The following is a 13,132-nucleotide window of genomic DNA, read 5'->3' as shown; positions in this document are numbered from 1 at the left end:
GGTGACAACAGTTGGTGCAATTATTCACAAATGGAAGATACACAAAATAACTGTCACTCTCCCTCGCTCTGGGGTTGCATGCAAGATCTCACCTCGTGGAGTTTCAATGATTATGAGAATGGTGAGGAATCAGCCCAGAACTACACGGGAAGATCTTGTCAATGATCTCAAGGCAGCTGGGACCATAGTCACCAAGAAAACAATTGGTAACACACTACGCTGTGAAGGACTGAAATCCTGCAGCGCCTTCAAGGTCCCTCTGCTCAAGAAACAACATGTACAGGCCTGTCTGAAGTTTGCCAATGAACATCTGAATGATTCAGAGGAGAACTGGGTGAAAGTGTTGTGGTCAGATGAGATCAAAATCAAGCTCTTTGGCATCAACTCAACTCACCGTGTTTGGAAGAAGAGGAATGCTGTCTATGATCCCAAGAACACCATCCCCACTGTCAAACATGGAGGTGGAAATATTATGCTTTGGGGGTGTTTTTCTGCTAAGGGAACAGAACAAGTTCACTGCATCAAAGGAATGATGGATGGGGCCATGTACCATTAAACCTTGGGTGAGAACCTCCTTCCATCAGCCAGGGCATTGAAAATGGGTCATGGATAGGTATTCTAGCATATGGCCAAGCCAACAAAGCAGTGGCTCAAGAAGAAGCACATTAAGCTTGGGAAGGATTCCATGGATGAGAATCCTCAAGGGGAAAACAACTCAAGAAGCTTGGGAAATTTTGAAAATTGAGATTATAACAGCCCAGTCTAGCACAATGCCAACGAAGAAATATAACAGCTCTCAAAAGAAATCAGCATGGCTGCATAAAGAACTCTCTGATAAATTGAAAGACAAAAAGGACAAGTATAAAAAGTGGAAAGAAGGGCACATTACTAAGGCAGAATATCAGCAAATAGCCCGAGCCTGCAAAGATGAAGTGAGGAAAGCTAAGGCTCAGAATGAACTAAGGCTTGCAACAAAAGTCAAAAATAACAAAAAAGCTTCTTTCAACATGTAAAAAACAAGCAAAAGGTTAAGGAAATAATTGGTTCATTAGTGGGAGAAAGTGGTAAGAAGGTGACAAGCAACAGGGAGAAAGCAGAACTACTGAATTCGTTTTTATATCAGTCTTTACACAAAGGGAAAAAAACAGTCCAATCTATCAAAAACAGTACCATAAAAAGCAGATTAGAAACACAAGTTAAGATAGGCAGGAAAATGGTAAGTGAGCACCTGTCCAGCCTAGATAAGTTCAAATCACCAGGACCAGATGAACTACACCCCAAGGTTCTGAAGGAACTGGCAGATGTGATCTCAGAACCACTGAACTATATTTTTCAAAGATCCTGGAGCACTGGGGAACTACCAGAGGACTGGAAAAGAGCTGATGTAGTTCCCATCTTCAAAAAAGGAAAAAAAATGGATCCAGGAAACTACAGACCTATCAGCCTGACCTCAATACCTGGGAAGATCTTGGAAAAGATAATCAAGCAACAAATCAGCGAACACCGTCCTAGAGGCTAACAAAGTCATTACGAAAAGCCAACATGGGTTTGTCAAAAACAGATCATGCCAGACAAATCGTATTGCATTCTTTGACCAGGTGACCAGAGGAATGCTGTGGATATAATTTACTTGGACTTCAGTAAGGCATTTGATAAAGTAGACCACAACCTACTCTTGATAAGATAGAAAAATGTGGGATAGACAGCATCACCAGCAGATGGATTCGTAGCTGGCTGACTGGCCGTACTCATCGTGTGGTCTTCAGTGGAACTGCATCTACATGGAGGGAAGTGTGTAGTGTGGTGCCCAAGGGCTCCGTTCTGGGCCCAGTGCTCTTCAATATCTTCATCAACGAATGGAATACTGCATCCAGTTTTGGTCACCACGATGTAAAAAAGATGTTAAGACTCTAGAAAGAGTACAGAGAAGAGCAACAAAGATGATTAGGGGACTCGAGGCTAAAACATATAAAGAACGGTTGCTGGAATTAGGTATGTCTAGTTTAATGAAGAGAAGAACGAGGGGTGACATGATAGCAGTGTTCCAATATCTCAGGGGTTGCCACAAAGAAGAGGGAGTGAAGCTATTCTTCAAAGCACCTGAAAGCAGGACAAGAAGCAATGGATGGAAACTAACCAAAGAGAGAAGCAACCTAGAACTAAGGAGAAATTTTCTGACATTTAGAACAATTAATCAGTGGAACAACCTGCCTCCAGAAGCTGTGAATGCTCCAACACTGGAAGTTTTTAAAAAGAGACTGGACAGCCATTTGTCTGAAATGGTATAGGGTTTCCTTCCTGAGCAGGGGGTTGGAGTAGATGACCTCCAAGGTCCCTTCCAACTTTATTATTATTATTATTATAAGATCCTGGTTTAGCCAGTCTCCAGACCTTAATCCCATAGAAAATCTATGAGGGAGCTGAAGGTTTGAGCTGCCAAATGTCAGCCTTGAAATCTTAATGTCTTGGAGAGGATCCTGAGATGTGTGCAAACCTGGTGCCCAACAAGAAACATCTGACCTCTGTGATTGCCAACAAGGATTTTGCCACCAAGCACTAAATTATATTTTGTGATGGGGTCAAATGCTTATTTCACTCATTAAAATGCAAATCAATTTATAACTTTCTTGAAATGCGTTTTTCTGCATTTGTTTGTTGTTATTTTGTCTCCCACTGTTAAAATAAACCTACCATTAAAATTATAGACTGATCATTTCTTTGTCAGTGAGCAAACATACAAAACCAGCAGGGAATCAAATAATTTCCCCCCTCACTGTATATATATAAAAATAGCATTCACTGCCTGACTCTATACTGACTCTTGATGACCCACAATAAAACCAAACCTGTAGAAAGTACGAGATAAATAGGGTTATAAAGAAAAATAAAGAACAATATGGCAAGACTGACCAACAACACCCATACATACAAACATATCTGATAGGGGTCCCAACCAAGTCTTTAAGGCTTTTTAGAATGGCACTGGGGAAGGGGAAAAGGAAGCCATCTATGCAAGTGGATACTGCTGCCTAAATCAATTAAATAAGCAGATTTCTCATTTAGTTGCTAAAATAGCAGAAGGAAATCTCTGAAACCTAACCATCAGCAGGTCCCCATTTTTTCTTCTAGTACTTTTTTGAATAAGCATATAACAAGCTTCTTATGTAGTAAAACAGATTTTTAATTTAGTTTATCTGCATCATTATAGATCAGTATTTAGTCTGTTTATATGTAAATGTATGATTTGACGAACAATTAAATGTTGACAAAGTATATTGCAGTCATATCAATTGTGCTGCATTTTCCATAATTTTTCTAACTGACATCTTTGATAAATAGTGGTTGCCAAGTCAAAATCGATTATACAGTGCACTAGGAATTCATGGTGCTGTCAGGGAGAAGACCGATTGACTTTAAATTTACATATTAATGAGAAGATTTGTTAAGGGGGTACTTGACTATAGAAAATAACAGCATATTTATAGGGCATGACATTTTATAAAAAAAGCTGATGCAGGAAAATGGAAATTAAACCTTTCAGATTAATACATTCAAGAATGTTAAAATGCATATTTGCATATTTATTTCCTGAATTTACCTTTCTTTTCAACAGATTTCCTCATCTTCCTTCCCAAGTTAAATGTGTATCTCCCTGTATATTAATAATTTTGAATTACTTTGCTTCAACTGCTAAAGAGATCTAACAAATAAGGAAAAAAATCCAATGCGTTTCTTAATTTTGTTAAATGTCCTTTAATTTTTAGTGTGACAAGATAATGAATATTATTTTGACGTTAGAATCTCTGATGGTATAGAAATATTCTTAAAAAATAATAAATGGGTGCCTTTTTGTCCTCTAAAATGAAAATTGTTTAATATAAGTAAATTTGTGTGATACAGCTTTTTATTGAACGTTCAAGAATAAATATACTGTAAAGATTACTTACAAGATTGTTTGTTGAAATGGAATTAAAGCTGTAGAAAAGACTGCCTACTCTGTTTTGAGGCTAAATCCTGGTCTCTGAAATAGCTTGTAACTTTCATAAGCTACCATATCACCATGCAGAACTACTTCCAAGATTCATGGAAAGAGGTGGTTATTGTGGAAAGAAAAATAAGAGGTGATGTTTTCTTAAAGCTCATCCGTAAGCTCTCCTAATATTCCCTCTGGCTACAGTAACCTCACAGTCTTCCAGGTTATATTGACTTAGTCTAGATCAAGGAAATGTTTGAGATATATTTCCTCAGTTGCATGAGTTATACTCTAGGTTTTCTTATTTCATTTGGTTTCAACACATTCCATTTGGAACTGCTGTAACTTTACAGATTTATTAAGATCTTCTGATCTTGTCTGGCACCTTCAAATGAGTAAATGAAAAATTGTGAAAATAACTAAAGCAAGATGAGCAGCCTTAATTTATAACATCTTCAGTGTCCCTCAGAGGTTTGATTGCAATTGAGGAGATTTCCAATTGATAACCCACTAACCAGAAAAAGGATCTTGGGATCATGCAAGATAGGTCAGTGAGGATATTGATTCAGCATGTAGCAGCTATAAAGCAAATTTCATGATCATGATCATTAGGAAAGGATTGAAAATTAGAATATGATATGTCCACATCTGAAATAATTGTTTATAGTTGTGATCACCACAGATTACAGATGGAAATAATGAAAGACTTAATTAACTGGGATACACAAGCCTACTTACAGATTGGTAGATAAATATGTAAATTTATTTTTTGTAATGCCATATAGCTACAAATAAACAGAGCAATTCTTTTCTTATGGAATACAAGTTGTATTCAAGAAATTTTCATCTTGGAATATGTTCTAATTATGATGTTTAAAAGAACAAATTGACATATTTACTATATTACTTAATTGGTATACTATATTATTTAATTGGTATTTTCATGCTATATCTCCTAATTAGAGTTCTGTGCTTTGATTTGGGGGCATTATACGCATTTATAGATATACCAAGTATTAGTTATTTTTCCAATTAAATGTCAAAGATCCAATGAACAAATTGATCCTTTTTCTTTTAAATAGAAAAAATACCTTGATATATTTAAACTGTGATTTGAAATCACTGTGTTGGAAAATTTAGAAGGTATACCATATTTATAATTTGGATGTTGCTTAAACATAAAAAGTAAAATAATGAGTATTATTTCCCTTTATAGGATGGTGCTCTGGAAGAATACAGTGAAAAGAATTTCTATGAATCCGATGAGCAGCAGGATAAAGATCCAAAAGTGAACAAGCTCTATTCTATGGATCCAGACCACAGATTACTGATAAAAAATACAAAGCCTTTATTACAAAGCCGGAATGCTGCTGTATGGCTATTTTAATTCATAGAATTTTTTTCCCTTCATTTAGCCAAATGGTTGGATTTAGAGTTAAGCACGTGTATCAGTGTTGGTAGAAGTTGTCTTCGCTTTACTTTTTTCTCAGTGGCTCTTTTGAACTTCTAACAATGTCCTATTGCTGAGTAAGTGACTAGAATAAACCATTCTGTAGTGAGGTGGAATTTCTGCAGATCAGCTAAAAACACGCCTCCTCTGCAAATATGGGCCTAGCCCTAGCTGATTTTTTGAGATGATGCCACATTCTATTTTGGGCTGTTCAGCTCTTTGGCTTTTTGTGGACCATTTGGAGAACTCAGGGAGAGCTGTTGTAGGAACTTGGATTATAGAAATTCACTTCTACAGCTCTGATATGCAGGCTTAACAATCAATAAAAAGGATCTATAAAATATGTTAGTTTTTTACAAATCCCAATTCAGAATCTCCTCTGTGCACTTGCCCTGAGGATGGAAAAAATGTTTGAAAGATTTCTTCTTTTTTTTGTGGATTTTCTTAAAGCAAACCTGTTGATTGTTTTAGTTGTCAGTAATGGGCAAGATGTATTAAGCATATACAGAATTTGTACATGACCATGATAATTTTGGCTTTTAATTAGTCCTCTCAGGATAGGCTGAAACAAATTTACAAATTAAACAAATTAGAATTGCTGTTAAATTTTGAGACTTCCTTAAGGGAATAGAAAAATGTTGTGAACCTATGATATTTAAAAATCAATCCATTTATGACATTGACTAGAGAAGCTGTCTCTTTATTATAAATGGGCTTCTTTTTAGGATTCGTCTGTTTTTCTACTTCTTTGTTTTACTAAGTTTTTAAAGCAAAACCATCAAGGGATCATGATTATTGGGCCTAATTAGTGGGAAGAGTATTGCCTATAATTTTGTGAATGCACATACATCACTGAATAGAAAATGTATTGTGTGGTGGACAAACAAAAGGATACACACCAAGCTAAGCAGATGAAAAAGATTCATGGTATAAATATATTTTATTATAAATTCTCAGTCCTGATGTGTTTTCGTGGAAATACTGTGAAACATCACATGCCACAAATGCCCTGTCTGCTGTAACTTTTCATTGAATAAGAGTTTTTTCTTCAAAATCCATTTGGATTGAGATTTTATTTTAAATGATAAATGTGGTACATTTCTTTTCATGTTTTTTGGATTGGCATTGAATGTCCATCTAGTCCAGCAATAGTGGTCATCATATACTTCCTTTTGAGGAATTGACATCTTTCAAGTATATTAGGAGCTATACAATATTGCATCATCATCAGCTGTACAAACATTTTTGTTAGACTGAAACAATAGTTTATTGCTTAAAGTCTTTTAGAAAGGAAATGTTATAGATATTTAAACCACATAATCTTCGGATTTATCTCATCCATATAATGGCAGCTAATTTGTTTACTGGAACATGAAGATTCTTATTTTAAATTTCAATATCTAGTAGCCAAAGAGAGAATATCTCAAAGATCTTATTTGTGTATCAGTGGCCCTCAACGTATGACCACAATTGGATCTTGGTTGTTTAGTGAAATGGTTGTTAAACAAGACATCATATGATTGCCCATTTGATTGCTTCACTCAACAACCACAATCCAGCCACTCCCAGTTCTTGTTATTAAGTGATTAGATGTATCCTTAAATGGATGGAGTCCCAAGTAAAGAACACCGGGTGTTTCAGGGGTAGGGGAGATCCTGGGAAGCTCCACTTGGGAGCTGAAAATCTTTCTTTCCACAATCCAAGCAGGATTTTCATCCACTGAGTGAAAAGACACTTTTGCACAGCCTGCTCCAGGTCTCCTGTGCACTTACCCACCTACCTGAGGCACCCCATGCTCTTTACCTTACCATGCTGCCTGATTGCCCTCTGCTTGGATTTCATCTCCCTCTGCCTCAAGGGGCTGGCTAAAGAGCTGTTTGCTGAAGTAATTAAGCTCCTCTCCATGCACAGAAGGAAACTTCTTTGGTGTGGTGCAGAAACGGACCTGAAATCCTTCAGCTTCCCTTGGGAGGCGGCTCTTTCAGCCAGACCCCTGAGACGAGAGGCAATTCTTTCCTGCTGGCTTCCCCATTGACTTTTGGGGAAGTCAGCATAGCAAATTGCAAATGATGATCATATGTTCATAGGGCACTTGGCAACCGGTTGTAAATGCAAACAGGTTGCCAGGCACTGAGATCAGTGAACAATGAGGGTGGTTGTGCAATGTTTGCGAAGACCAGAAGTGCTTTATGGGCTGTAAAGCACCCTTTCCAATACATAATTCCAGACCGTCAGACATTGAGGACTACTTGTAAATCTTTTTAATGAATGTGGGGAATGAGAGATACTCATTTCCCCATAGGCTTTCATTAACTGATGTGTTGCAAATTTTGCTTTGATAATGCAAGTAGCCCCCTGAGGAAAGATTATTTCTCCTGCAAAATACTGGAATTATGTAAATAAAATAAGCATTTGGAGATAATTTTTCTTATCAGAAAATATAATCTGAATTATTTAAGTGCTGGTTATCATCTGTAAAGTCTTTTATAGTACCTGAGACTGGTTATTTTCAGGACTTCCTTCTGGATGTTTTTGCACATCCAACATGGTCCAACAACTTGGGCATGCTTCAGGTCTCTGTGAAACAATGCCATTTGATGGTACCCAGGAGATATCTGTGTTGTAATGCCTATAGAACAGCATATCCCCCAAGACTCAGTCCCAATCCTGCTGGTCCTGAAATCTCTTCCCCCAGGCATTGGGTCTCAGTGTTGGATGAGCCCATTTCTGTAACAGTTGAGGTTATGGTTGTGACCAGCCTCAACTGTGGTTTTTTAATTCTCTTGTTATTTTCTGTATTTTTGTTTCAATCTTATGTAAGCCAGGCACAGTTGTAGTTGGAGAGTTAGATGCCAAAGATTAATTAATAGTTTTAAAAGAAAAATAATAAATGTTCTTTCAAGCTACCAAGGGAATTAACATATTCTATAGATGAATCTGATCACTAGCAAATAATGGCTACTTTTTTAAAGGTGGTGATGGCAGTTGCACAGCTTTATTGGCATGTGGCCCCCTACTCTGAAGCTGGTATAGTTGCTAAGTCCCTAGTACGTTTACTACGGAGTAACAGGTAAATCAAATTTATTTATTTTTATTAGCTGGCATTGATCATCCCAGCTGTGGAGTATATATATATTTGAAATGTTAGACCAGATATGCAGTAGCTATCAGTTATAAGGAGATAAAGTAAACATATACAACATTTGAGTACTAATATTTTCTGAATGAACAATTTTACTAAACTTTTAGAGGAACTAATATAGATCATAATATAATAGCAGCACATTAATTATAAATTTTCTTGAGTCCCAGAAATTGTTGTAACTACATATCTAAGTCACATGAAACAAAACTGAGTTATAATATTGTTTGTTTACTTTTGGCTTAGCATGATCTAGAAAGGTATTCATTAGAATTATATGCAGTAGTTTCTTTAGTTGGATTCATTTATACATTCTACCAGAGGAGTCCCCAATCCCCTGGCTGCGACCCCTATCAGGCCTTGAACCTTTCGGAACCGTGCCATTGAAATAGCAGGCAAGCAAGAACGTGTGCTCCATTTGCACAAGCAGGCGCATACGCCTGCCACTTGCAAAATGGAGCTGTGCATGCAAGTTTTCCCGGTGCTTACACAGAACTATCTCTTCTCCCTACCCTCCGTTGGTCTGCAAAGCCAAAAATGTTGGGGAACTCTGTTCTACCAACCCCCCCCCCCCCAAATCAATATTGCAATTTCCTTATGTGGAATAAAATATAATAATGGACTGTAAGATTTCTCTAAACTCTTCAACTACGACTAAATGTTATTTCTTGTCAACCCTTATATTTTCCACATAACTGGTGCATATTAAAATGAAATCAAACAAGATAATCTCCTTTAAATTTAATTTGAGAATCTAGGTTTAATCAGGGATTTCACATACAAGTTCAGGAGTCTCTTGTAATATTTGCAGTAATATTGAATAAAATTACTGTTCTATCAATGAATAAGATTTTAGACATTTCAGTATGGCTTTCATCTTCTAATAAAATTAATGTTAAATATGGATATAGCTAACTCCCTGCATGTCTACATACACTTCTGATGATGTTCATAATATAAGTTACTATGTAAATTATATTTCTCAAATTCAGTTGTATAAAATATGTATGTAAGTAACTTACTAATCTTTCTATGTAAAAGCATAGTCTTATCATTTTATATTCAGTTTATTTTCAATTACATAGTTCTCATGGAAAAATAATTAAGCAAGACACTAATCATGTTCCATTCACTTTTAGGGAAGTACAGTATATTGTTCTCCAGAATATAGCAACAATGTCGATCCAGCGCAAGGTTTGACATATTGGCTTTATACATTCAATATACTTCATTTTGATCTTCATATTTGTTGACATTGATTTCTTATTCTATTTTTTTCCATCCAGGGTCTATTTGAGCCTTACTTGAAGAGTTTCTATGTTAGGTCAACTGATCCAACTATGATCAAGACATTAAAGGTATGCTTGTTTTAAGTATAATTCATGTCTTTGACGTACTGCTTTGCTTTGCTAATATTGAGACAAAAAGACACAAATTGTCAAGATTTATTCTTTCCAAAATGATGGTACTCAGTGAGAATATGAAAGTGATACTGCTCAAATTTTATTTCAGAATAGATCTTGTTTATTTAGTGAAGCCCTCCATTTGAGCAAAGCATATTTAAGTTGAGAACCTTTATTGTAGTACTGTTTATAGATAATAAAATGACTTTAATTGAGCTATTATAGTTAATGCATTTAAACACTGTACTGAATAGGAAGTTAAGAATGATGGTATGACAGGAGGAGAAGGAAAGTACATTCTGTCTAGGTCCTGAAAATAAACACTGGATAAAAACAAGAATGTACATGTGTTACTAATTCATTGTACATTTCCATGTCAAAAACATAAACTCAGCACATAATGGAAATGTTGAGAAACTCCTCTCTAAATTATACATAAAATATTTTTGAGCTTTCAGATTGTAAATATGCAAATTGATCAATTTTGACTCCTTTTTATTGGCTAATCAAAAGTATGGTCATCAGATGTTCTTCCCAGAGAGATAAGGCCTTGTTTTTAATATATATAACATCTCTATCCAAAAACTTAAAATTTGAAGTTGGAACAGAGTATTTGTCAATGCAGAAAAATGGTTAAATAGGATTGGTTTCTGGCCAGGGCCTAAACTGTGATAGAAATAGGAACCAGTCTGGATTGGTGAAATGGATGAGGAAATTTTGAATTCTAGTTCCCAGTGGTAGTGATATGAGAATTAACTGAGATGATCAGACTCTAAATATAAGATTGAAAAGTTCTGCTAAAACGCTGAACCGGAGATTACTGAAATATACTTGTTATGGCTGAGTTTTTGTGGTTTGTACATTTCTGTAACCATCCCCACTATTAGCAAAAGTAACATAAATAATTTTAAATGTGTATGTGTTAATTGCCTGCTGATGATCTCTTCCAAGTGGGTTCTGGATGACATCAGTCTATTTATGCAAATCTTTCTTAGTACCACAAAAGCTTTCTGTCATCTATTTTTTTAACAAGTATTTTGTTCTTTTTTTAAAAAAAATAGTGCCCTGCATATTTTTATTTTCAGAAATGCCTTTGTGCCCTATAGTTAAATAAATATGTTTCTTATATGTGAACCTAATTACTGAGATTTACAGCAGAAGCCATTCATCCTAAAGACATGTTGCTTTTCATAGATTTATTATAGACATATGTTTAAATTTCCATTGAACAATTCACTGAACATTCATGAGATATTTTTACTACCAAAATAAGCATCAGTTCAGGACTCTGCAATTTAGTCTTTCATCAGTCCCCAAGAAGAACACACTGAGAAGCTAGCCAAGTGACTCACTCCAAGTGGATTCTGCAGAACAGGGTAAGAGTGAGGTTAAGACCCTGAAAACAGAATCTGAGGCCCTGTCAGGAAGAGGTGATGAATGAAAAGTCATGTTAAGAAACAGCATGGAGGAAATGGGAGAATGTATATAGAGTAAAGTTACACAAAGGGGGCAGGCACTTCATTCAAGATCTCTTCTTTCTCTGCTTGCATTCAAGTAGAAGACAGGCAGCACTGGAGGGCTCAAGCACCTCTCTTTTTCTGGGTCAGGAAAAAAGTGATTTGTAAAAGTATAAAAGGAAAATTTTAATGCACATGCAAAATTGGCTACAGTCTGTGCAGACTTCAGAAACAACAAACACACCCATTATTGCAAGTTGTAGGAAGTTAAGTCCAAACAAAATTTTGGTCTGTTGTAGCTGAGGTTTCACTTTTCCAGGGGGATGATTTAGGAAGTCTAAGTATTAGCATTAGTGATGAGTTGGAACTCTGGTGAGTGAGGAACGCTCTTCACCAGTACATGCAGGGAAAGTGCTTTGGACAGAAAGCTTCCCATTGTACTTACTGGTTGGAGGTATGGGTAGTTTATCTAGCTCTTCAAATATTTCCCAGCCAAGTCTCAGGTGACAAATATTCAAGTGACAAATATTACAAGATCAATAACTAAGGGTTTACTTGATCAAAAGAGATGGAAGAAGTATCCTACTCCTAATAACCTGATGACCAGAATGGATGGATGAAACAGCTGAGTCACTAGCAAGTATTAAACAGTGGTATCATCACTTGAGGTTTTCCCCTCAAGATAGTGGAGAAACGGGACAGTTGAATACAGATCTATTTGTACTCAAGATCACTTTGTAAGATCTTCACAAATGAAAGGTTTCTAAATTCTTCTGTAAATCCAGAAGGAAAGAGACACAGTAATTTTGTTGCTTGGATGCTACTAAATCCAGTTTTCTTAAAGGTGTTTTTTCATGAGGCAACTGGACTTTTTATTTGAAGACGTTTCGTTTTTCATCCAAGAAGCTTCTTCAGCTCTGTTAACCCAGTTTAACTTTTACATTTGTTTCAATAGGTAGATACATGGTCAAAGCACTGGGTCTCAGCCACCTTTTATTTTCAATGAATGTTGATAATGATTCTGGAAGACCCAGAAATATTTTTATAAATACATTTTATTGTAACTATGATTTATGATTTATGACCTATTACTTGCTGTTTATATATTACACTGTGAACCTATGCACTGGAGACAAATTCCTTGTGTGACCAATCACATTTGGCCAATAAATAATTTTATTCTATTCTATTCTAAATTAGGAAGCTTCCATGACTGAAGTAAAAGCTTCAGTGATTATTGCCTAGCATGAGTTCAGCTAGGAGTTCCTTCAGTGCAAAGTATTTTATGATGCTTAGATAGAAATTATATTGTTTTTAATATGATTTCTTCAACTGTGGAAAAAATATTCTATTAACAGGTTACAAAATTGGAGCTTATATCTTCCCATTTTTAATTTGACAAAACTAACTTATATTTACAGTTTTCAATGATTTATAAAAAATAGAAAATAATTGTGTATCTGTATTCCCTTAACATTTTACCTTGTTTTCTAGCTTGAAATTTTAACTAATCTAGCAAATGAAGCCAATATATCAACTCTTCTCAGAGAATTTCAGGTTTGTGCAATATTTATATTTTTATTCATGCCTGATGTTAATTTTTACATTAATTTCATATCCTTCTGCCCTTGCAAACTTGCTTAATACTCCTATGTTGTAGGTAAAGAAGATTGTGATGTTTCTACTTTTGGATTAAAGCATTTGGAG

At 35.7% G+C, this 13,132-nt stretch overlaps 1 protein-coding gene across 1 annotated transcript in view; it reads left to right on the top strand.

Annotated features, from left to right (window-relative positions):
* The window catches only part of AP3B1 (adaptor related protein complex 3 subunit beta 1), a 161,687-nt gene that overhangs the window by 52,971 nt on the left and 95,584 nt on the right, over positions 1-13,132 (top strand). Inside the window, exons 8-12 of the mRNA XM_029283476.1 lie at positions 5,190-5,345; positions 8,396-8,493; positions 9,705-9,759; positions 9,852-9,923; positions 12,920-12,982. Coding sequence (XP_029139309.1) covers positions 5,190-5,345; positions 8,396-8,493; positions 9,705-9,759; positions 9,852-9,923; positions 12,920-12,982 — 444 coding nt within the window. The remainder of the gene's footprint in view (positions 1-5,189; positions 5,346-8,395; positions 8,494-9,704; positions 9,760-9,851; positions 9,924-12,919; positions 12,983-13,132) is intronic.

Source organism: Protobothrops mucrosquamatus, unplaced genomic scaffold (genome assembly GCF_001527695.2).
Source record: "Protobothrops mucrosquamatus isolate PMUCROS unplaced genomic scaffold, P.Mucros_1.0 scaffold107, whole genome shotgun sequence".
NCBI lineage: Eukaryota > Metazoa > Chordata > Lepidosauria > Squamata > Viperidae > Protobothrops > Protobothrops mucrosquamatus.
Note: the sequence above shows the minus strand (reverse complement) of the source record. Positions and strands in the feature narration are given on the sequence as shown.